This window comes from Bufo gargarizans, chromosome 10, assembly GCF_014858855.1.
Source record: "Bufo gargarizans isolate SCDJY-AF-19 chromosome 10, ASM1485885v1, whole genome shotgun sequence".
In the NCBI taxonomy this organism is placed as follows: Eukaryota; Metazoa; Chordata; class Amphibia; order Anura; family Bufonidae; genus Bufo; species Bufo gargarizans.
This window is the reverse complement of record NC_058089.1, coordinates 121,447,539-121,474,150: the sequence shown is the minus strand read 5'-3', so window position 1 is coordinate 121,474,150 and position 26,612 is coordinate 121,447,539. Positions and strand designations below refer to the sequence as shown.

The 26,612-nt window shown below is 45.7% G+C and overlaps 1 protein-coding gene across 3 annotated transcripts in view; it reads left to right on the top strand.

Annotated features, from left to right (window-relative positions):
• The window catches only part of PMFBP1 (polyamine modulated factor 1 binding protein 1), a 148,007-nt gene that overhangs the window by 26,784 nt on the left and 94,611 nt on the right, over positions 1 to 26,612 (top strand). For all 3 annotated transcript variants that reach the window (XM_044270986.1, XM_044270983.1, XM_044270985.1), the window contains exon 3: positions 13,647 to 13,727. In XM_044270986.1, the coding sequence (XP_044126921.1) occupies positions 13,647 to 13,727 (81 nt within the window). The remainder of the gene's footprint in view (positions 1 to 13,646; positions 13,728 to 26,612) is intronic.

Genomic DNA, 26,612 nt, shown 5'->3' with positions numbered 1-26,612 from the left:
TCAGTAACTGCAGAGCTCCAAACCCCTTCTGTCATTAACAAGAAGGCAAAAACTGCTGTGCCGGGTGATTCATGACATGGGTTCCTATGGCTAAGCAGCGGACTGGCCATAGACCCTACAGGGAAATTTTCTGTTAGGCCGATGCCTAGGGGGCCACCCAAGCCCTCCTCTTGGCTACTAGTCAGATGCGTAAAGAGCTGATGGTCTCAGCATTAATGTAGGAGGATCAGGCATTGATGCACCTGACCGGCAGGTGCCTTTCTGAAGCCAACTCAATTGCCCTCCTCAGGATGATGATACAGTTTCTTACTGTGGCATGGGTGGCGGTATTTAGTTCTGCAGTGTAGTATATGGTGCTACATTGTAGTATTTGGTTCTTCTGGGGCGGTGTTTTGTTCTGTACTACGGTACTGGCCTGGGTCAGTTTGGACCCACCGACGACATGGGGTATTTTCCAGGGCCATTTTAAGTTCCCAGTCCGCCCCTGCTGGAAGCTTTAAATTATCAAGCACAATGCCAAGCATCGGATGAAGTGGCGGAAAGCATTCTGGACTTCATGGAAACCTGTTCTGTGGTGTGAGGAATCGCCCTTCTCTATGTGCCAGCGTGATGGACAAGTCTACGTTTTGCCAATGCCAGGAGAACATTACCTGCCTGGGAAAAGCTGCAAAGTTTAGTGGAGGACGGGTAATTGTTGGACAGTTGTAAGCTGTCATCAATATCTCATTGGCGGGGGTCTGAGACCTGGCACCCCTTGCTGTTGATCAGCTGTTTCGGGAAGCTGCGGTGCTTACTGGGACTCTGGTGAGCGGCGGCCACCTAGACACTGACCGAGCACAATGCCGTACATAGTGTAGTGGCTGTACTCGGTATTGCACCCCAGCCTCATTGACTTGCCGTGTGACTGATGTACGGTGACATCACATGGCCTGAGAAGAGGCTGTGCTCATGGTGCTCCCTGCCTCTTCTAACAGCTGATGGGGGAGATCTCGGGTGTTGGACAACCGCCAACCTGGTGTTTATGTCCTATCCGGAGTATAAGTCATCAATATTCCCAAATAAACCCTTTAAGGGAACGTCCTTAGTTAAGAGGATATCCCATTAAATTGTTAGCTTAATCCCTTAATATAGCCTATAGCTATAAACTTACATTTATGTAAATCGAAACAGATAGATGCAATCGCAAATAAAAAGGGGGAGAAAGCTTTGTATTCACCTTTTTAAAAATTTAGTCTCTAAGCTCACGTAATAAAATCTGCTGTTTCTAATAATTGCCATCGGACAGACCCATCCACTCCTCTCGGGATCATTTTCTGACACGTTTATGGCCGTACACTGTAACGGGAATCTACCCCAGCCTATGGCAGGTTTCACTTTCTGGTGCGTAGACTGAACAAGATGCAACTAATGTATTGAGTTTTGCACCCCTAAGTAAATTTATTGCACCTCACCCCAGCGGACTTATTACTAAGACGTGTGAAACGCCAGTCTTTTGTGAATGTGCCGCCTGGTTCACGTCGGGCAACTGTCGCAGTGTGGCTTTGTGAGGAGGCTCAAAGGCTCTTCTACAATGAGTTACTGAATACAACCGTAAAACCCATAAAGAACCACCTCTTACAAACCACTTGGTGGCCTCCAAGCCCATAATTGTCATCCGAGATAATCTTCTACCCGCTCACTAAGTAATAAGTGTACCGCCGCCTTTTCAGGGATCTGCAATAAATCTCTCTCCCCAAATGTTTATTGGGCAAGGTTGATATACCCAGAAATCTCTCCCTATTGTTGTTTCCGGCCTCGAAACGCGTGTCTCTCCCAGCTCTATAATTATATGCTGAGGATGCTTTTCTCATGCTAATATGCCTAACCAAATAAGCAGCAATAAAACAGGCAGAGTGGAAAAGGCCCCCTATTCAGACGCTTTCTCCTTGTGTTTACTCGTTCTAATGAACTAGATCAACCAAAAGCTCATTATTTAAGCAGAATGACAGCGAGTCAAGTGCAGCTCATTTGCTTGGCTCTAGAGTATATGCCGTGTGCCAAATGCCCTGAAAATGCTCATCGCTGACCTGTTTCCTTCTCTCCTTAAACGAAGGACATAAGTCTGTCTAAAAGGCTGCAGGATTTTCAGTCTGCAGGGTATCCCTTACATACTTTTTGGCTGGCACCACACCAGGTATTATTACTGAACAAGGTCATTTCCCAGGTTTCACAAATTTGAAATACACATTTTTTTATTTTTTGAAATTCAAAAAATGGCCCCCATATTGGCCACTGCGACAGCACTTTCTGGTTGTTTTACTCGGTGTCTAAAAGTTCTTGTTGTTGGCCCACTTAAAAAGTCTGTGCCTTGGAAGGACCTGACTGGGTCGGTATCTGTCCCTACAATTTCATGGTTTCTGGTCGAGAGGGTAAAATCCTTTCTACCAATGGAGAAATTTAGAGAAACGCTAATTAAAGTCTAAATATATTGTGGAGGGTAACGTTACAAAGCTATGGTTCTTCCTTGTAGATCCCATAAGCTGTCAGTCGATCAAAGCAGCATCGGCCACCCATCTAATGTGTATGGGGGGGTTCCTCACCTTTCCCCCTTCTCAAATGTATGGCCGGGTTAACTGTATCATGGCAAAATCTTCTTAACCTTTATTACCACATGGCTGAGCAGTCAGAAATGTCCTTCTCTACTTCTATCAATGGAAAACTCATTGGGGGAGGGTGGTTTTTACAAACATTTGCCCTAAAGCAGGGATGCCCAACCTGCAGGCCTCCAGCATGCCTGGACAGCCTACAGCAGGGCATGATAGGAGTTGTAGTTTTAAAACAGCCGGGGGGCCGCAGGTTGAGCATCCCGCCCTAAAGAAAACGCGGCAGTACTACTCTGGATATGGACCAGTCCATGTCTTTGTTAGAAGTATAATCTCCCCCCCCCCTTATATTTTAGCTGCACCATCGCATATACTTCTTATAGTAGAAGACCACCTGGGAGACATTTACTGGAAGGAGATTTCTTGTCCAGCTCACTGAGGTGGTTGCACGCGCTCGGTTTCAATCTTCAACTGCCGCGAGCCCTGTTTTCTGTTACAAGCTGGGACAGTTACAGGGAAACGGTGGCAGCAGAAAGGACACACTCCCTGAGCTGTGATAGAGAGATGCAGCAGAAAGGACCCCTTTTCATGAGCTGTGATAGAGAGACCACCAATAAATAAATACAAATTCACCCATTTGTGGTCGTGTTTGCACCAAGAAGTGTCTGCACCCACTTATCTGGAGATAGGCCATTGCCAGCTTAGTCCCCTCTCCCTTTTAAGAAAAACATACACACTTTGTCAAGCCGAGCATGCATGTGAAAGGCTGGACAACTGCTATCTGAACTGTGTAGTCCCCTTTTAGGTGTCATGCTCCCTGCCATATTACAGCTATGTACAACTTCTGAGGCATCTGTTTTGTCTTATCTCCCCAGAAAGTAATTTGGTCCCCCCCCCCCCCCAATCCCTCAGCCCCGTCTCCCAGTGACCTTACGAGAGATCCATCTGTGCATTAGCATTGCTGGAGGGAAGGGTTTGTATCTTTTTGTCTAAAAATACTTTATCCTGTAGGACTTGTGATCCATGAAAGTTAATTGAAACAATTTCTCTTCCAACTTTTGGCAAGCGAAGCATGCATTATGAGCATTAATATCTATAAATTGAATTGTTAATGAATCCAGACACTAATAATGAATGCAATTTTGCTGTCTTAACTAGAAAGGCTGGAAATTATCAGCTTCTCTGGTAGAATTTCTAATCATTTTTGCTTATTAAATAGCCAAGCTATGCTTTTAATAAGCTAATCGCTTTTATCTGACCCCACAGGAGAATCCGTCCTGATTAGAACCAGGTTTCCAACTGCAAAGCATCTTGTTTTTTTGTTTTTTTACTAACCTTCCTCCCCCAGCAGTAACGGCTTTAACGTGGGGGATGGCCAGGACCCCCATAGCGTGTCCTTGGTTAATGTGTGTCTGTGAAGGCTGCACATCTCTCATGAAAGGGGATATTTAATAAAAGGTTCTGCTTGTTTGGATGACCAATGCAAACGGTGAAATATCAAATTGCTCTATTGATGTTTTTGGGTGAAGAGCCTCTCTAATTGAGCTTGAGGTTGCAGTAGTTTAACTCTTTAAAGGGGTATTCCAGGATTGTCATATCGATGGCATATTGATTAATGGACGGAGATGGTTAGTGTGTAGTTCTGCCGCTGGAGCAACAGGTGATTGGTGTGGGTGCGGAGCGTCAGACTTCCACCGACCAGATATTGATGGCCTATCCTGAGGATACGTTGTCAATATAAAAATCCTGGACAACCCCCTTTTAAGCCCCGGGCTAACTTTCATTTTTGTGTGTTATTTTTTTTTTCCTTCCCGCCTTCTAAGAGTCATAGGAGCACATTTATTAAGACCAGTGTTTTTAGTCGCCAGTCTTAATAACTCCTATACCTGGCTCTGCTGGAGTTATGAAGAGGCGCCGGCAGATCCAGCGCCACTTCTAAATGTAAGACCGCTTCCTTGCGGCCTTACATGTAGACCTTTTTCTACGCCTAATGCAGACATGGAAAATGAGACGGGCCCCCTTTTCTTTTCTTTTTTTTCTTTTTTTAGACCTGGTGAAAGTGGGGAGAAGTTGCAGATTGCAATACACCTAATTTAGGCGTATTTCTGTTTAATAAATGACCCCCATAATTTTTATCTTTATTTTTACTTTTCTGCTCGCACAGCTCTAGAAGGGCTTAATTTTTGTGGGACCGTTTTTCACACCACATAATAGATTTTTTCCCCCAGTTTTTCTTAAAAAATAAAAATAAAAAAATCGGCCATCTTTTTGTGTCATGAGCTGTAGATATTGGTACCTATTTGGGGTATATACAATTTTTTGATAACTTTTCATTACAATTTTGGGAAAATTGGGAAATTGAGCATATTTATTTTTTATGATTGTCGTTCAGCATGAGGGACAAATATATTTTGATGTTTTAATAGTTCAGACATTTTCGGATGAGACGCAACATTTTTGTATGTAACATTGGGAAACTTTTTAATATTTTTGTGTTTTCAAAAACATTTTATTTTTAACGGGCTTTTCAGACCGCTCGATTATCGGAAACAAGTGTTCAAAGACATAAGGCAGCCATCGGCCGGCTTGAGCCATAAAGTCTCTGCCCGCTTGCCTCATCTGAGAAAGTGTATGTTCTTAGTAGGAAGATGGGGAGACAGCTGGAAGTGTACGTTCAGACATGTTAAAATCCACCTTGCCCGATCCTTATCTCCCCCAATATTTGCTAGAAGATCTTTTGGGCATTTCACACATAGCGGTTATGCTGAAAGTTTTACCCAGCGCTGCGAAAACCACTTGAGGTTTACAGCTGATTGCTGCAATAATTAGTGGAAACTCGGTGCGTCCACTACATGTGAATGTACCCTTGAGGCTCCTTCATTCACACATAGACACAAGCTGTGTTTTTACAGCACTATTCTATAGTTTTTTAACATTTAAAACATATGTTTGTCTTTCTTCGCTGGCTGGATTCATTTTTCCCATCACATCATACACTTCTGATTTCCATGGTTACGACCTCCCTGTATCCAGCAGTGGTGGTCGTGCTTGCACACTATAGGAAAAGGCGCCAACCTATCTGTTGGCTGGGACCATGGGAGTGCACATAGGCTGGCGCTTTTTCCTGTAGTGTGCAAGCACGACCACTGCTTTTGGATTTGCAGGGTGGTCGTAACAATGGAAACGAGCAGTGTATAATGCGATGGGGAAAAATGAATCAAGCCAGCAAAGAAGGAAATATGGACAATTCCGATACATTAGTAAATGACTTCTATTAAGTTCCTCCACATGATAAATGCCACTTGTTGAAGTGAGACAACCCCTTTAAACACTTTGCTAAGCTTTTTATACCTAATCTCCCAAAGGGGTGTGGCTTCTTGGGAGGGTGTGACCTAAATGCGCCTCAGAGCGCAAAGACAAAATTCTAGCATAAATATGGTGCAGGATTTGCAATCCTCCAAATGTATAAATCCCAAGTACGCCAGAATAGTAAATTTGTTGAATATTAAGACTGTGACCAGCAGCTGATTGGTGGGAATGTCTTGTGTTGGACCCCCAACCATCTGACCTTTTATTTCCTATCCTGAGTATAGGTCCTCTATATCTAGAACCCAAAAACCCTTTTAAAGGCCTCTTTCACATGAGCGTGACTGATTAGGTCCGGATGCGTTCAGTGAAACTCGCACCAAGCAAGTTCAGTCGGTTTTGTCTGCGATTGCGTTCAATTGTTCAGTTTTTTTATTACGTGAAAAACGCATCTGAATGCATTGAACCCGCACAGAAAAAAGTTTTACAAACAACATCTCTTAGCAACCATCAGTGAAAAACGCATTGCAATGTGTTTTTCACTGAAGCCCCACATTCACTTCTATGGGGCCAGGGCTGTGTGAAAAATGCAGATTATAGAACATGTTGCGTTTTTCATGCAACGCAGAACTGATGCGTAAAATGTACACAGACCCATTGAAATGAATGGGTCAGCATTCAGTGCGGGTGCTATGCGTTCACGTCACACATTGCACCCGCGTGGAAAACTCGCTCGTGTGAAAGGGGCCTAGCGGTAAATTCATACGTGGCAGATATGCAAATATACAGTCCTGATCCATGGCTGGATCTTCAAGGTTCCAAGTAGAGCTTCAACATGCAACAAGAAGAAATGGGAGTGAGCCAAAACATTTTTTGAGCATTCAATTTAATGAAAACAACGAATAAACTGAAACGGGCAGTTTTTCAGCTGATTTAAAAGTTTAGGACCACACCTCCATTTCTCCAAGTGGTGAAGACTGCTGCACGAAGGCCATCTACTGTCTGGAACTGTTGTCCATTTTTGTAAACTTCCCTTGCCATCCATCCCCAAAGGTTCTCAACTGGATTTAGATCAGGGGAACACGCAGGATGGGCCAAAAGAGTGATGTTATTCTCCTAGAAGAAGTCCCTTGTCCTGCGGGCATTGTGTACTGTAGCGTTGTCCTTTTGAAAAACCCAGTGGTTACCACACAGACGAGGGCCCTCAGTCATGAGGAATGCTCTCTGCAACATCTGGATATAGCCAGCGGCTGTTTGACGCCCCTGCACTTCCTGAAGCTCCATTGTTCCACTGAAGGAAAAAGCACCCCAGACCATTATGGCGCCCCCTCCACTGTGGCACGTAGAAAACATCTCAGGTGGGATCTGCTTGCCATGCCAGTAACGTTGGAAACCATCAGGACCATCAAGGTTACATATTTTTTCTCATCAGAGAATAAAACTTTCTTCCACCTTTTGGTGCTCTCTTGCAAAGTCCAAACGAGCAGTTCTGTGGCGTTCAAGGAGACGAGGTCTTTGAAGACGTTTTTTGTTTTTGAAGCCCTTCAGTCCCAGATGCCGTCTGATGGTTATGGGGCTGCAGTCAGCACCAGTAAGGGCCTTAATTTGGGTCGAGGATCGTCCAGTGTCTTGACGGACAGCCAATTGGATCCTCCGGCTCAGTGCTGATGAAATTTTTTAGGGTCTTCCACTTGACTTTTTTGTTCCATAACCCTCAGGATCATTTAAAAAAATTCCAAATGACTCTCTTACTGCGTCTTACATCAGCAGCGATGGCGCGCTGTGAGAGACCCTGCAGTTCAACAACCCAACCACGTTCAAAAAGGGAGAGTTTTTTTGCCTTTGCCATCACAACGTGTGACTACCTGACAGAAAATGACTATAAATCTACATCTTTGCACAGATTTGGCCTTTTTAAAGGCATGTGGTCCTAAACTTTTGATCAGCTGAAAAACAGCCTGTTTCAGTTTATTCGTTGTTTTCATTAAATTGAATGCTCAAAAAATGTTTTGTCTCCCTCCCATTTCTTCTTGTTGCATGTTGAAGCTCTACTTGGAACCTTGTTAATATCCAGCCATGCTAAATATGATTTTTTTGCCGTTTTTCAAGTGGTCTTAAACTTTTGATCAGGACTGTATCTGCAACTGTCCCAGTCATCTGAATGGGGCTCGACGGGATCCATTCACACGCGGTCATACCAGTCACATGTATGGAACTAATGTTATAGGTGTATTTCGGTTTATCCTCAATATGCAAGTTATATTCATGAAGTCTTTACAGTAGTGTCCCACATAATCTCTCGCCATGTACTGCCCCAAAGTGTGCTGTTTATAGCTCTCTGCCTAAGGTTTTCACCTGTAGTTCAGCTTGGTGGTCGAGCATGCTCAGTTCCAGCGTTGGGAATTATAGGAGACTGTGACTGGGAAACTAATGTGAAAGGCTCAGCAGTAAGGGGACACAATATGAGAGACACAAAAGGGTGTGGACAGGGGAGCCTGGCATAGATATTGGAAATGCATGATGGGATGTGTGGGCTTCTAACCAGAGTACCTCTTTAAGTCACAGGAATTTCTGCTACAAATCTGACCCTTGTGACTTCCCTGTAAAAGACCCCACTGCCTCCTATTGTAGAGGGTGTTCTCCTCTAGAACGCTGCTCTGTATAGTCTACCCCCCGGTAATTCCAGAGCCTTCAGTCGGCGTTATAACGCGTGGACTGTGATGATCAATTATTTCACAGGACAGAAACTGGCTGTATTTACAGGAACAAAGAGACTCCCAGATAATGAAAATCCTTCACTTTTATTGCCTACATTATAAAAAAGCAAAATGTACCCTGATGAAGAAGGTTAACAGGCTTTTCATCCATCAGTGCTAAAAGGCTGCGACTATTGAAGGGGATTTATACATGTCAGAAAACGATGCTCACTTGCCAGTGGCTGTCTCGTATAGAAATCACAGTGATGGGGTCTGCCGGATTGGACCCCCCCTTTATGAGCCTCTAAGTAAGCCATTTCGGTGGTCTTCTGCCATCACGTTTTAGATGTTTGCCGACGCCTGTTCATTGAATGGTCGCCATGTAATATTGCGGTAACCTTGAGATTGCGAGGGAAATATGTGGCTCAGAGAGCCTTCCCAGTTGATAGTCGAGAACCTCTAGGACCAAAATCTGCTTAGCTCATTCTGCTATATCACATGCTGCCTGCAGATTACACAGCATTTTTATAGTGATGGGTTCACTTTAAGCAACTTTCCGAATAGTCTTCTTTACAGTTTTGCTGCAGTGGAGTATGTGTAAATCCTTTGTATAGCTAGCTGTGCTACAGCTTTTAACATAGATTGGACAACACACTTCCTGGATGTATGGCGCTCCTTTTTCTCCCCCTCCCTTCTCTTTGTTAGATAGGGAGGACTTACGCAGCAGATCAGGGTGTGGAGAGGTAGGAAGCTTCCAAGTCTTCATGGAGGACAACACACAGACTGAATTGGAGGAAAGCACAAAGTGAGGGCGAATGACTCGCATAGTCTGTGTATTGGTGTACAGAGAGAGGCGAGAACTCATGGCAGGCTGCCAGGGGTGAGAGTCGCACTCTCCTCAGCATCAGTGACTGCCAGTATAAGGGCTTGTGCACATGACCGGTGTTTGGGTCCGCAACCAATCCGCATTTTTTTTGCAGATTGGATGCAGACCCATTCACTTTAATGTGGAAGAATAAGATGCAGACGGCACACTGTGCTACCTGCAAAATTATAGAACTTGTCCTATTTTTTTTCCTGCATTACAGACAAGGATTGGATGTTCTATTAGTGGCTGGACGTTCCGTTCTGCAAAATGTGGAAGGCACTCGACCGGTATCCGCGTTTTGAGGATCAGCAATTAGCATGAGCCCTAAGTGAGAGGAGATCCTTTATGAGCTGTTGAAGGAGAAAGGAGTCCAGGAATGAAGCTGTGGTGATATGAGATCTAGTGAAGTCAGCAGCATCCTGGACACACAGATCCAGCATCTATTACTGGGAGGGACACATCCACATAAGAAAAGTTAGAAACTAGGTGCAGGTTGCAAACTTATTATCAGTGCGTCAAAAAATTAATGAAGGGAGATTGCAAACCGAAACTTCATGCAACTATTGTAACTCAGTCTTGTTAGGCTACTTTCACACTAGCGTTCGAGCGGATCCGTTCTGAACGGATCCGCTCATATTAATGCAGATGGTGGCTCCGTTCAGAACGGATCCGTCTGCATTATAACTTAGAAAAATTTCTAAGTGCGAAAGTAGCCTGAGCGGATCCGTTCCGACTTTACATTGAAAGTCAATGGGGGACGGATCCGCTTGAAGATTGAGCCATATGGTGTCATCTTCAAGTGGATCCGTCCCCATTGACTTCCATTATAAGTCGGAACGGATCCGCTCGCCTCCGCACGGCCAGGCGGACACCCGAACGCTGCTTGTAGCGTTCAGGTGTCCGCTCACTGAGCGGAGCAGAGGCTGAGCGCTGGCAGGCGGATGCATTCTCAGTGGATCCGCCTCCACTGAGAATGCATTAGGACCAGACGGCTGCGTTCAGGGCCGCTTGTGAGCCCCTTCAAACGGAGCTCACGAGCGGACACCTGAACACAGGTGTGAAAGTAGCCTAACTCATAAACAGCACTTTTTCATGTCAAAGTTGTCCATAGCTTTTAATTCCAAAAGCTGGTCCCTGAGGACTGGTCTTCCGGATTAGTCACAAGCTGCGATTGTACACACGCAATACATACAAACCGCGCACACATGTTCTATCACTTATTGAGGTATTCTGACCATAGAGCTACTACATGGAGGACACATATGTAAAAAATCACCACCGTCCTATGTGTAGCTTGGGAACCAGACAGCGTCTCCTATAGGGAGGTGCACCGCAGTAGTATGAGCAACATTGAAATGTGGACCTAGATGACCCTGTCCCAGAATCTGGGTGCACCCCCAGTACCTCCCAGTATAACCACATGTTTCCAGGGTTAGTCGTGGTGGATAAAAGGTAGACGATAGCCCTGCCACACGCAAAAATAAAATATGATCAGAGATGTGTTTTGTAGCCACATTTATGCGTATTATTCTAAACAGATCTGTCTACAGGCGAGAGCAGGAGGAGGAGGGGGCGCTGCGGCTCCAGCAGATGTTGTCCTAGAGGTGATATTCACTGCTCTTAGTTGGAAGCCATGATTTACACATTTTTGTTCTATTTCTACAAGCTGCTTGGCTATTTTCCTTCCCCCTGAGATGCCAGCAGATCAGGGCAGAGGAAGCGAGTGATTTTATTGTATAGTCATCCAACATGCCCAAAACCAACATTGATCCTTAAAGGGGTTTTCCAAGTGTTTAATCCTCAGCATAGGTCATTGGTATCAGATCGGTGGGGTCTGACTCCCAGCACCCCTACTAATCAGCTGTTCGAACAGGCCACCGTTCTCCATTAGCGCTGTGGGCTCTTCCTAGGTCAGTGACGTCGCATTCGTCAGTCATGTGACCCAGGCGCAGCACAGGATAGGCCATCGATATAAGATCAGCTGTGGTCCAACTTCCGGACCGTGACCTTTTCTTAGGCCTGTGACGTCATATGTACCTCAGTCCTATTCAAGTTAATGGAGTTGAGCTGTAATACCAGCCGCTACACAATGGACGTGCTGTACAGACTTGTCGTGCCCACCTTTATCGGCAGAATACAGCCACTCTAAATGACGGGTGTTCTGGGGATGCGTCTTGCTTAGTGTTTCCATCAGTCCATGTAGCTTGTAGTTTCATGATGTTGCCATTGCATCTATTAATCAGGGATGTGGTCGCTGAAAAATCCATCAGGTTTGCTTTTCTGCCGAATATTGTGTCGCACAGCTCGCAGGCCGGAGCACGTTCACTGCCATTATGTGCAATGTACTAACGCAACTTGGCGATCCTATGTCGTCAGTGTACAACTCGTTGTGTAGCCCTAGACGTATGCAACGCAGGGATTAAGGCACGTCTCTGGGATCTATGAAACGTGTTTGGCGTGTTCTCTGTGTCTTTTCCCCTTTTTAATATGTAACCATTAATCGCTTTAGATCCTCAATACAAGGACTTTCTCAAATTAGACACGGACATAGTGAATAACTGAACAAATGACAGTATTCAGATACAGACCCCTTAAGCTGGATTTACATGGGCCGGCAGAGCAGCTGATTGTTGGAAAGGCGCCAATCGGGCCGATTATCCGGAACGAGCGTTCCTGCGAACTGTCGTTCCTGAAAGTTTGGCCAAGCGTTCCTCCCGCTAAAAAAAGAAGTGAAGGAGACTCCTTGTTCATCGGGTGATCGGCGGCACATTTACATAACCAAATTGTCAGGAACGACCGCTCGCAGGAACCGTCGTTCCCGATAATCTGCCTGTGTAAATGCTCCTTTCCTTCCTGACAATCGGCCGCTCAGTCGGCCCGTGTAAATCCAGCTGAAGCGTTCCTTCCCGACAGTCTGCTACATTTACATGCTGCGATCTCCTTCACTGTACGAGGTCTTTATACAGAATCCTGGTTTCCTGCTTAGACCACACGATCTGCTGCCCAGAAGCCATGATCGGCAGTGCCTGCATGAACGACAGGATCACCTGATGAACAAGGTTTTCGCTGGTTCATCGGGTGATCAGTGGCACATTTACTTGGGCAGATTGTCGGGAACGACCGTTCGCAGGAATGGTCGTTCCCGTTAATCTACCCGATTTTTATTTTTTTTTATTTTTTTATGCACCTTTCGGCTATGCATGGGTGACGGGACAATCTCTTGCATGCCATCTTGTGCTGTGAATCAGTTTTAATGTTGCTGGAGTAACATTCATAAGCAGAACACTGATGGTGCCACCATCACATCATCTGCTTTTTCATCCCTTTATCTTACTAATTAATGGTAAAGATGTGTTTTGTTTTTAAGTTTAGTGCATTTGATACCACATTAATAAGACACCGGGATATAAGGGGGGAGTTTTTCCCCTTCTCTTTTAAAGACAAAGGCTTGCAGCATGTGTATGTCTAAGGGCTGCAGCGGGCTTTTGGGTTACATGATTTATTTACTGGGCCTCTGCTCTCTGTGTCACTGGGTGTGATCATTAACACTTCAGAGACTGTCTCCCCTGAAGGGCTGGAGCTCCCTCTGCTGGCTAGTGTGAGGCATTACATCTACACTTGTATTTCCTGTGCCAAACAGCAGCACACAAGCCTCACAAAGGAGAGGGTCTATCTGTTTTGTCCTATTGACTATATACCAATATGTGGCGATATACAGGTTTGAGGGTGGACTTGTAGGTGGACGGGCATGAACGTGTGGGCATAAAGTGTGTGTAATGTTCGGTCTCCATTACCCCTATGGATGTGTGTACACTTCTTCCATTATTACAAACCACATTCTAATGCACTTGGCCGTGCGTTGCCTGTATTTAATCTCGCCTAGCATATTTTTACATTCATATTTTATTTATTTTTTTCTATCTCCTGGTTTTTGTGCGATTTTGTGTTTTTATCACAATTGTAATTGTTTGAAAGCGTTGTGTATCTAAAAACCCCGGCATCTAATTATTCAAGACGTGTGTAGGAGGCTAGAAGGTTATGTCAGATTTTTGTGTGCGATTGGGGAGGGGGAAAAGGGGAGGGGGGGGGGCGATCTGAAATGCAATTTGGGTTGAAAAATGAAATTTGTGTGATAAGAATGTGATTCAGCAGCGGCCCATAATCATATGCGCTTTAATAATCTTTATTTTGCAGGAGTCAGTTTCCAGGGCAACGGAGAGCGAAGCAGTGACAAGCTCCCCGCTGAACAGCAAGCGGCTGCAGGCAGGAATATCCGTGAGTCCCTTCCCGTCCCTGTAATGATGGCTGCTATTCCTCATGCATCAGATTAATAAGGATTCCTCTGCCCCCCTCTGTTAATACTTCCATTATTCTGTCGCTGTGAGCTGCAGTAATGGCAAGACGTGGAGCTGAGAAGCCCACTAGGCCAAGTGAAAGAACAGATGGAATATCGTTAGCATTTTTATGTAATTACATTTTTATTACTTCTATTCTTTTCTTCTCCTTGCCTTCTTTGCCGCTCCGTGCACCAATCACAGGGGCTCAGCACGGGGGGGTTGGGAGGGGTGCAGGGCTAGAGGTTTGCAATCTTCGGGTATTTGTGAAAAACATATTATGCGAAGAATCGGTATGACCCTGAAAAGCAGGGAGACTTTTTTATTTTTTTTGTATGTATGTGTTTGCCGTTAAATTTCCCTTTGTTGGTAACCTAGATTATTTCTCCAGGATGCTATATAAAAGATATAAGCATGCACGCCAGCTTTGCTGAGTTCACCATTTCAAGGAGGCGCTTTCTCAGGACTGGCGACATTTTTGCAAATGCAGTGCGCATCTTCCTTATTGCAGTACCCTAATGCACTTTGACATTTGCACACAGAGCCGCTGGCACAAGCAGATAAATGAGTATATATGTGTATGTGACACGTCAGCAGTTACCCCTCTGGATTTCAGTGCATCCACAGACATCAGTGAGACAAGGAGCTTTGTAAGAACCTATTGGGATCATAAGTAGCAATGTTTGTAGTCCATGGCGGCACCTCGAGGTAGAGAGAGATGTAAGGTGAACAGTCCAGTAATGCATCAGACCAAACAGCCAAAGAGATTTACATACAAATGCAAAAAATACTCAACAAAGATGGATGTAAGAGCTGCCAATGGAGCAGAGCGCCTTGTGATGGAGCAGGTCTGCATTTCAGATCAATGGAACTGGGTATTCAGTATTCCTGGATATTTAGTACAGTTGCAGAGATCATCTCCTATGCCACTATATTACAGTATGATCGGCAGATTTATCTGCACATCTCTACCCCATTATAAAAGGCAACACAATGGCTGAAGTACATGAAAGCACTCTGACCTCTTCAGACATTCAAATACTGAATAGCTCTGATGGGTCCTAGACCCAGCACTGCGCCATTCTTGTCTATAGGCCAGTGATGGCAAACCATTTAGAGACCGAGTGCCCAAAGTGCAACCCAAAACCCACTTATTTATCGCAAAGTGCCAACACTGCAATTAAACCTGCATACTACAGTCCAGTATAGTATTATCTTTCATGTACTTTATCATTTAGGCTACTTTCACACTGACGTTTTGGTTTCCGTTTGTGAGATCCGTTCATGGCTCTCGCAAGCGGTTCAAAACGGATCAGTTTGCATTCTGAATGGAAAAGGATCCGCTCAGAATGCATCAGTTTGCATCAGTTCCATCTCCATTTCCGCTTTGCAGGCGGACACCAAAATACTGCTTGCAGCGTTTTGGTGTCCGTCTGATGAAACTCAGCCAAACGGATCCGTCCTGACACAATCAGTTTTCACTGACACAATAGAAAACTGATCCGTCCCCCATTGACTTTCAATGGCTATGTTAGGCTACTTTCACACTAGCGTTCGGGCGGATCCGTTCTGAACGGATCCGCCCATAATAATGCAGACGGAGGCTCCGTTCAGAACGGATCCGTCTGCATTATATTAGCTAAAAAAAGCTAAGTGTGAAAATAGCCTGGGACGGATCCGTCCAGACTTTCAATGTAAAGTCAATGGGGGACGGATCCGCTTGAAGATTGAGCCACATTGTGGCATCTTCAAACGGATCCGTCCCCATTGACTTACATTGTAAGTCTGGACGGATCCGCACGCCTCCGCACGGCCAGGCGGACACCCGAACGCTGCAAGCAGCGTTCAGCTGTCCGCCTGTCCGTGCGGAGGCGAGCGGAGCGGAGGCTGAACGCCGCCAGACTGATGCAGTCTGAGCGGATCCGCCTCCATTCAGACTGCATCAGGGCTGGACGGCTGCGTTCGGGTCCGCTCGTGAGCTCCTTCAAACGGAGCTCACGAACGGAAACCCGAACGCTAGTGTGAAAGCAGCCTAAAAGATAATACAAACGGATCCGTTCTGAACGGATGCAGACGGTTGTATTATCTGAACGGATGCATTTGTGCAGCTCCATGACGGTTCCGCACCAAACGAGAGTGTGAAAGTATCCTTGGCTATAATACCTGCCTCCATTTAGTGCGCTGCCTGTGCGTTCATAGTGCGCCCTCAGCTGATAAATGGCAGTAAGTCTAAGACATATTGGTACACCATAGACTTTTTTCCAGGGTGCGGGTGCCCACAGAGAGGGCTCGGAGTGCTGCTTCTGGCACCTGTGCTATAGATTTGCCTCCACTGATATAGGCGATGTCTGTATTGTACCTCCGCCCCATTTTCTTTTTAGGGAACGCTGGAATTGAACCCATCCTCTAAAGGCCCGTTTGCTCTGGCAGATTTTTGATATAGCACGTTGATTGGGGCTCTTTCAGACCTGTTTACACAGAGCAATTATCATAAGTGCACAGGGGCCGACTGGCCGTAGACCCTAAAGGGAATCTTCCCAGAGCACCGGTGTCCAAGGGGGCCGCCTGAGACCTCTTCATGTCCACCAGATGGGTACATAACAACCTGACGCTCCTAGTGTTTATTAACATTGGAAACATCAGGTACTCCAGGGAGGTATTGTGTGCTGCACTGTGGTATCTGGTTCTGCTGGGGCGGTATTTAGTGCTGCACTGTGGTATTTGGTTCTGCTGGGGCGGTATATTGTGCTGCACTGTGGTATCTGGTTCTGCTGGGGCAGTATATTGTGCTGCTCTGTGGTATCTGGTTCTGCTGGGGCAGTATATTGTGTGCTGCACTGTGGTATCTGGTTCTGTTGGGGCGGTATATTGTGCTGCACTATTGTGTTACTGACCCCATCTGCTTGAGTTTTCTCTCACTACTTGTGTTGTCCTCCTCTCCTGACTATTTGCACCCGTTTATAACCTGGGGCCACTTTTTAGTTTTTAGTTTTTTATCCTGGGCCACTTTATGTTCAGCCGATTGTTGGGGAGGAACGCTGTGTCAAGCTTTCAGGAATGATAATCGGCCCAGTTCACACCTTTCCTTCCCAACAATCAGCTGCTCTGTCCGCCCCTGTTTGCAGTCGTTCTGGCTCGTACAGCTTCATTATTGTTAACGATTAATGATTTTTACGTCTGCATAAAGTACGGGCCGATGGTGCGTCTAGCTGCATGTGGCTATTCTATGCCCGCCCATGACAATCCGTGGCTGCACAATTTTAGGCTATTGGTTGCCTGTGTCGGGCGTGGCGTGGCTGACAGCGGCTAGCTGCACACTCTTTCACACAAGCGACTTTTCCATCCGGATGCGATCCCTGTTGTGAGCGCGCAGCATCCGGCCTGAATCCAGACCCATTCATTTCAGTGGGTCTATGTACATGAGCGTCGTATTCCTGCCTGATCATAGGCCTTAACGCTGCACAGGGCTGATATTCTGGATCTACGCCGCTTTCCAGAAATCAGTCTAGCTGCTGCATGATCTGCTACACAGAATGTAATCTGCCGCTTTGGCCGGCGGCCCCTGTGAGCCTGCTGGAGCTATTACAATGCAGTGGTTGTAATCAATGAACCACAAGGCTATTCCTGCTGTCATAAGGTTCAGACCGTGAAAACAGAACAGCAGGACTGAAACCAGTGACCGAGGGGAGAGCCGCAGGACCAGGGCTCGGGGGCATGATACTGTACACAGGCTCCATACACCGAGGCCAGCCAATATTTTCCTATGACACACGCTGTGCACCGCAGGGGGTGACGCTCTCTAATGCGGATTCCAATAATTCTACATTGTGCCATAGCAGATCTCCTAATTCATCACTTAGGAAATCTGCTTTTCCTAATCGTGTCATTGAATGGGACATGTTACAGCACATTTGGTGAGGGGAGTAAAAAAATCACGATAAACAAGGGTCCAGTTACACGGGCAGATAAATCGCCATATCGTTCACTCCCTGCCCGTGTCTACGTTGGGCAATGACCCTTATTCAGGCCATTTGTGCCCATATAAATGGGCTGCGAGACCCACACAGTCCATAATTATGTGTATGTTCCATGCGTTCTCCTACGTTTTATATCTGGTAGGCTTATTTATTGAATTCTTTTAGTAAACCTTGCGTTTCCAATATCTCTGCTTGCTGTCACTGAGAAACGCATTTTAGTTTAAATTCTTTAAGCTAGAAAAAAAATGGAATAGTCCTAATACTTCTCACACTGGATACAAGCGCAGCAAAGAACAGAGCAGCCGCGGTTCCCTGCACTGGTACATTGTAACAAACTATCAACACAGAGAAGAGATTTGCGCTGCTGATGTATGCATAAGGGCTCATGCTCACGACCGTGTGCCAGCCGTTCCGTGGGGACTGCGGCAACATCTGTGCAGCGGCCGCAGACAGACCCAGACCAATTCATCTTGAATGGGTCTGTGATCTGTCCACACCGCTAAAAAGAAGTGCATGCGCACTACTGTTTTGCGGACAGAAAACCCACGGAAGCACTCCGTAGTGCTTCCGTTCCATATCTCCCGGATTGCGGACCCATTGAAGTGAATGGCAATACAGCCAAATTCTCGATGGCATACACGTCCTGGTTTCATTTTTGCAGTGATGTAATCTGTAAAGGGTTGTCCGGGGTTATAAACAGCGCCTCACCTGTCTGTTGCTTGTGTGTGGTATTGCATGCAGCTTCATTCACTTCAGTGGAGCAAAGCGGCAATGCCAGATATAGCTCATGGACAGATGTATCACGTTATTATTTATTTTTTAAAGGGGTCCTCTCACTTCAGCAAATGGCATTTATCATTTAGAGGAAGTTAATACAAGCTACTTACTAATCTATTGTGATTCTCCATATTACCTCCTTTGCTGTCTGGATTCATTTTTCCAGCACATTAAACACTGCTTGTTTCCATGGTTATGACCACCCTGTTATCAAGCAGCAGTGGTCGTGCTTGCACACTAAAGAAAAAAGTGCTGGCCTCCCTTGTGGCTGGGAACGTGGGAGCACATATAGGCTGGTGTTTTTTCCTATAGTGTCCAAGCACGACCTCCACTGATGGATTGCAGGGTGGTCGTAACCATGGAAACAAGCCGTGTATAATGTGAAGGAAAAAGAAATCCAGCCAGCAAAGGAGGAGGCAATATGGAGAATAACAATACATTAGTAAGTGCCTTGTATTAACTTCCTCTACATGATGAATGCCATTTGCTGACGTGAGACAACCCCTTTAAAGGGATCTCATGCAGAGAGCCCTCATCAGGGCAAGTGGATGTGATTATGCGGGGGTCATCTCCTTGGGACCTCAGTGTTGGCTGCATGCCCTGAGCGGTAAGTGGCGGTATATAAGTGTAGTCAGAGATATTCCCAGAAAAGCTGGGTGCCCACCCTATATCCTCCGTATTCTATTAATATGGGAGGAATTTAGCTCTGTGCATCGGGCAGGCGTTGCGGTGCAGCCCTGTAGCACCTGCAGTCCCTCGCCAAGGAGTTTCATCTTGAAATGATTGATCTTGAAATTAGGAAGCGAGTAGAAAATCCAATTTGGAGAGGAGTTTTAAAAATCCCTTAATAAAGCTACAGTGAAATGTATGATTTAACACGAGCACAAATAGCCGCTATTATGTGTTATTAGCAAATGGCAGTTCAGGGAGCCCGGCCGCGCTGCTGCCTTGGAGCGCCGGGCCCTGCCTCTGCTGTCTGCATTGATTTGTGGCGCTGTGTCATAACGACACCGGGAAGCAATGAATTGAAGATGGAGCGGTGATAGGATCTGGAGGGGGCACACACAAGCTGCGCAACTTTTCTATCTCTTCAGTCTGATTAGATTTTTTATTTTTTTTTGCCTTCTCTTAGGAGTTTTCAGTTTGTAATAAAAATGGTAAATCAGTAGCACGGGGGAGAGAAGGGAGAGACTTTAGTGCTGGGAGGTGGATAGCCGATGCTTGATTTGTGTGGACCTGGTACGAGACCAGCACAATGGGAGGCGCGCCGCTTCACAAATATCAAAGAGGATGGTGAAACATCTACAAATCTCAGTGCAACCGTTCCTGCTCGTCACACAGACGGCCGCCATATTATCTGACCGCTGATCACATGAAAGTTGGCCCTCCTACAAAATTGCTACGTGTATTGGTCGTCTCCGGATTAAAGATCACAAGTGTAACGTGGACTTTGCACAGACGCGTGTCTCTGGTTGGGAGCTGATGTCCCTAGTCCTGTTACATTGAATTGCATGGTAGCTACCTATAGGTGGCACTAGTGAGACAGTCTTCTTCCTTCTGGAGGAGAACTAATTTGCATATTTCCCAGGGAGCATTGCCTGTAAGACTAACTGCACCATTTTGATCTCCACAAGGAGAGCCAGTACTTTCCAAGAGTTACTGTGTATTTTTCCAGCGCTTGTATAAGCTTCCACAACATTTTCACATATAACCCACCACAAATTAACTTCCTGTGATATTAAAGGGGATTTTTAGGATTTCGATATGGGTTGATGGGCCTTCAATTTCTAATTTGATTGGGGTCCGAATCCCACTGATTAGCTGTATGAAGAGGCTGCGGCAGTCTGCGAGTGCTACATCCACTTCCTAGGCCGGTGATGTCACTTTTATTGGTCACATGACCTAGGTGCAGCTCCGTCTCATTCAAGGGAAATGGGCAGAGCTGCAATACTAAGCACAGCCACTAGCCAATGGACGGCGCTGCTCTCGGAGGCGGCTGGGACACTGACAGGAGCTCTGGTGAGCGCAGTGGCTTTCCCGAGCAGCTGGGCCGCCGTGGGATGGGCCCCCAGCAATCTCATTTTGATGACCTGTTTTGAGGATAGCCCATCAGTATGAAAATTCTGCAGAACCCCTTTAAGTCTGTATTGCTTGTGGGGGAATTAGATTGTAAGCCTCTATGAAAGGGGTAGGCAACTTCTGTCACTCCAGCTGTTGTGAAACTACAACTCCTAGCATGCATACTTGTTCTGCTCTTCTCAGATCTGCTATAGAAATTATTGGAGCATGCTGGGAATTGTAGTTTCACAACAGCTGGAGTGAAGAAGCTTGCTGACCCTGGCTCTATGGGAACAGAGACTAATGTGTACAGCGCTGTGGAATATGCTGGTGCTATATGAGCAATTTGAAATTATTATTAAAGGATAACCGTCATATATGTTTTTTTATTTTTTTTATTTGCTACTTATTAGAGCTAGGCATGTATACCTGAGTTAGTCTGTCAATGATTGCTAAAAGATCTGTAATTACCTTATAATAACAGCTTTCATCAATATCCTCTGTCCCTTTCCACTGCTCCCTTAAAGGGTTTCTACCACTTGCATATGACATATTTGGTGTTCAGACACTAGCGATCCGCTAGTGTCTGATGTAGCATACAAGCTAATTATTACATTAATCCGTTCGGCCGATAGCTCAAAAAAAGCACTTATATATTTATGCAAATGAGCCTCTAGGTGCTATGCAGGCGTTTTTCCAGCACCTAGAGGCTCCGTCTACCTTGCAGTTTGCCGCCCAGCGCCTCGCTCCAGCACGCCCATCTCTAACTGTATTCGATCCTCCCCCTGCTTCAGCCTTCCGAAATCCTGCGCCGTTCGTCGCGGCATTCGGAGGCATTCGGTGCAGGCGCAGTCAATGTCTGACCGCTCCCCGCTCAGACATTTGACATTGCCTGCGCCGAATGCCGCGACGAACGGTGCAGGCGCGAGATTTCGTTGCTAAGGGTCATCTGTCTCCGGCTAGGAAGACAGAGGGGCGGTCCTTCACACTGCATGCCTGCATTAGGATTGAGAGTGAGGAGGCGTGTCTCTCAGTAATCCAATCTAATTGGCTGGCAGGAAGCTGCTGGCTACAGCAAGTGTGTATGGGAAGCGAGGGAAAGCAGTTTTTGCCTCCAGAGAACTGGCAGAGGAGCCATCATGAGAAGATCCTCATAATGTAGGATTCAAAACGGCTGTAACTAAGAGGAAAACTCAGGGAAAACAGTGGTAAGTGAAGAAACGAAAGATTGCTTTATGCATTATGCTGCTGCAGCAGTAACATATGCTAAAATTGAAGAACACACCCCTGCGGTCTTTAAAACGCCACTACAAAAAGCAGTGTTTGCAGGACGTGTAACATCTGGACACACCGATGGACGAATCTGAGGTGCATGGCCACCATAACACTGGTCAGTGCTGACAGCGCCAGAATGTGTGGGGAGCCACCCGATTGACAAGTTTAATGGTAACGCCCAGTAGTCAATTTATTTATAAGAGCAATGACACAATGTAGAGTTGTAAAAAAAGGTTCACATATTTTCTAAAACAGACTGCTTAATTGACCAGAATGGGGTCTGCAGAAATCCATGCACCTGCTCTAGACACTGCCCCATTCAGATGCATGAAATGGATTTTCAATGGCATCAAACTGGCTATATGTGAATATATGTATCCTATGAGCTGTCACATTTATCATATAGTAGAAGTTGATGTCAGCAGGACATTCCTTGTAGCGTCTTTCAAAAATATATCTATTTCTGCGAGTTCTTGCCTACATGTCACCATCTTGATGTTGGGCTGTCTGCCTTTCTAGATCAGTCTGTTAGGAGCAAGCATTATTGGTGCAGATAAAATCCATTGCCTCATATTTGGATGTTCAGGTTGTGGCAGGTATAAAATGCGCAGGAAGGATTTAGGATGCAGTCAGTGCATTACTCCACTTGGACTGCAGAGGGTGCTGATGTGCAGGCTGAGTGCTCCAGTATCCACACTATATGCTGTGAAGTGGGGAGAGCTCCTTTTCTGCACAGACCGCTGTGTAGACTCCATAAGTCCTAAACCCATTTCTTTATTGCACCGATGGAACAGACTTGCACTAGGCAGCTTGTGCAATCTCGCTATGAGGCACTGCGTACTTGTGCTCTCCTCACTGTCACTAGCACCTGATATCAACCTGTTTTGGCACATTCCACTACAGGCAGCAAGCCTTTATTTTTAACATTTTAAAAAGGAACTGCAGACCCTCTAGGAGGAAAGGGTCCCTTGACTATCCTGAAAATTTGTCTAATAAAAAGTTGTGCAGATTTCTTAGCGTTTTTGTAATCTCAGCAGTTTTCTTTAGGGCTCAAGTACACAACAGTGGTCGGCCCAGGAAACGCGGTCCGTGTGTCTGCCACATCCCCGGGGCTCACTGTAGCTCCCTTGACTCTTAATAACTATAGTAATTTATGATGCAGTCCGTTCAGATCTGATCTCGGGACCATGGCAGTCTGTGGCAGTTTGCTAGTGAACTTGTGGTTTTAGGCAAACCATGGGGCCATTAAAGTGGTTGTCCAAGTTTATTTTTATTTTCCTAAAAACCCAAAAGGGACAAAATGATGCCGGCTCTTCTCTGGCCTGGCCCAGCGCAGCGGGCGACGGGCTCTTCTCTGGCCTGGCCCAGCGCAGCGGGCGACGGGCTCTTCTCTGGCCTGGCCCAGCGCAGCGGGCGACGGGCTCTTGCCTGGCCTGGCCTGGCCCAGCGCAGCGGGCGACGGGCTCTTGCCTGGCCTAGCCCAGCGCAGCGGGCGACGGGCTCTGCCCCAATTTCTAAACCACTTTTAATGCATCCAAATGTGTAGGAAAAAATTGGTGTAGGGGTGTCCTCGGTAAAGCTGGTGTTGATACAGTGACACATCCGTCACATTGCTTCTATCATTTTAATAGCCTGTACGCCATGTTTACATGGACTATGGTGGTCTCGTGCCCACGTATAGACAGTTCATGGTGCTGCTCTATAATTCTATTAATCTCCTCCTAAGCTTTAAGATTATTACACAACCTCTAGTTATGGACGTTTTCCCCAGACGCGATCCCAGACTTTTTTTCCCAGACACTTGGGGTTATTCTTTGTGTTTGATGAACATCCAGAGAAGATCCTTGCACACTGGTGATCGCATTGATGGACAGAACCAGTATATCCAGTCATGAAACCGATCCTCTTTGAAGTCGTCTTTGTGTAGCGACAGCTCCTCAGCCTAATGCCTAAAAAGCTTCTTCAGAAATCACTTCCATAGTCGTATGTGGGAAGTATCATTTACTATTAACTGCTGTTAGAGCCACAGGCTTACAAATGGAAGAAAATAAAGAAGGAAAAAAGTGACAAATTTTACACATCACATTTTCAGAGACGTAATTTACCACTTTACGAATGTGTCCTAATAAGGTAATTTTTTAGGGAAAATCGCAGCATAATGGCAGTAGATTTAGTTAGTGGTTGGAGGAGGATGTTTGATGTGTTTTTTCCTTGTTTTTAATCTTGTAGTATTGTGGAATCTTTGCATCTTGTCACATAGCACGTGTAGAAGGCTGTGTATGTCATCCGCATGTGAACCACAGCGCAGCGCTCGATATTATAGCCTCCTTATCTGAGATCCGCAGGGAGTCCTCCCCTTAGTGTCCATATTGAAGTACCATAGACCCAGGAGTGAGGACACTTCTGAGAGGTAACTGGAGATCACTATAAACGGGTGCAATGTTCATCTGTTGTTCATCTTCACCCTATACAAGTATGGCTTATCATTAGGGACTTAAAAACTACGGCCCCCAAGCACTGGGACAAGGTAATCTGATATGCCATATGCGCGACAAACCCTTGATATCTTTGTGGACCCCTTGGATATTTTTGATGGGCGTTTTTATAAAGACTAGTACAAGAGCTATGGGGTTCAGGACGAAGGACCTTCTGTAGATACATTTCTGTTCTCCTGCACACTAGTAATAGTGCAATAGACATATATTATTGAAGCCGATTTGACACACTTTTCGTTTTAGTAAATCTGTGTTTGGTCAGTATGTCGTTTTTTTTTTTTTTTTCCCCCCTCCATATGTCCTACGTACTCCATGGACACTGCTTAACTGAAAGTTCATTTCCAGAGCATCTCCTACCAGTGGTCGGTTAAATACTGACAGAACGCACATGCCATACCTATTGCGTCATACCCATAGACTTCAGTGGGGGTGTTTGGTCCACATCACGGACCAAAGTAGTACACGCCTCCGTGGGTCAGTGGAAAACTACTGATGTGTAAACAAACACGTTATAATCAATGGGTAGGTGTGCTGTCCGTGAAAAAATGCAAACACCATACATCTGTGTGATATGGAAATGTGAATGAAACCTTAGGTGTCGCAATTCCTACAAGTGCAGTGATACAGGTGAAAGCCTGAAGCTCCAGAGAAGGTAGAGGGTTGGATTGAAAAGGGTTTTCGAGGCAGTTAAATTAAAATAATTTTGTCAGGAAAGCTTAAAATATGAAAGCAGTTGTACTCTCCCACACTGATCTCCGACTGCTCCCTTTCGTAGGCTGCTCGGCACCCAGTTGCTCCTCACTTCCTGTCCTGGCTCCTCCCGGAGGTCCGCTCAGCCAATCATTGCAGGCCTTTCCTGGCATGAGGAGCCAGCACAGGACGTAAAGACATTTGTTGTAAGGGAGATGGCGTGGACAGGAGGCAAGCATGGCTTCTTTGCTGTTTTTAACCCATTTATTTTTTATTTTTAACACTTTGCTGCATATGCTGCACATTCCCATCACTAACTCCTGATGCCATGAGGGCACCATGTCTTTGTGACAGGTTCCCCCTGTAATGGGACATTCGAGGCATAATCCCCCCCTGATCAGACATTGGGCATGGAGAATCTCCATTGCTTGCTGAGCAGGACAGTGGCTGAGGCAACCGTTCAGGGAGTATCATGGATGGATCCTAGCTGATTACTGGGACCCATGCATGATACCTGCTGGGCATCCTATGGCCTCCTCAGCTTTCCCTTCCAGTATGTAATGGCATCCTTCTACACCCAAGGTCATATCGGACAGGAGAGCATGCCTGGTCTGATGTAGTAGTTTATAAACAGGTGAAGGAGATATAAAGGGCATATGCACTAAAAGGGTTTAGTCTCACATCTGTGGCACAACATATGACTAATCCTGTACTAGTTTTCCCCAAAGAAGTGATTTTGGGTATTAGCTTTTTGGAGCCAAGCTCTGCTGTGTGGGGGTCTTGTATGAAGCTTTGTGTTACATTAGAGGACTATTGGGGTATAAAATGATGCACTCCTTCACCCTGCTCACACCAATATATAAAAGTAAATTATTCATCAAACTTTGTGTGTGACAAGTTCCCGGATGGCTATATTCACCTGTGGCAGATTTTTACAACTAAAAAACTGTCCTATACAGGGTGTGCATGGTTATCTGCAAATCTCACCCAGATCATTGGAATCGTTATAGAAATTTCTACAACAAATTTTTTGCATTTAAGGCCTCATGCACACGTCCGTTGTTGTATTCCGTTCCGCAAAATGGGGTTCCGTTCCGTGATTCGTTTTTTGTTTCCGTGTCTTCCTTCATTTTTGGAGGACCACCAGACATAAAGAAAAGTAAAAAAAAAAATCTAAGACAGGTTTGCCATGCAAATGATAGGAAAAGAACGGACACGGACGCGGATGACAATCTTGTGTGCCTCCGTGTTTTTTAGCGGTCCCATTGACTTGAATGGGTCCGTGAACCGTTTTCCGCGAAAATAATAGGACAGGTTAAGTTTTTTTGATGGACTGAAATCACTGACGCGGATGACAAACGGTGCATTAGCTGAGTTTTCAACTGACCCATTGAAAGTCAATGGGTCTGCAGAAAATCACGATAAAGGGAACAACGGACACAGAATAAAACGGTTGTGTGCATGAGGCCTAATTCTAAGATACAAGGAATGATGGGAGAATTCCGCTCTGAAGGCAGTTGAATAGTAAATGCAGCTCTGGACTAGCTGTAACTA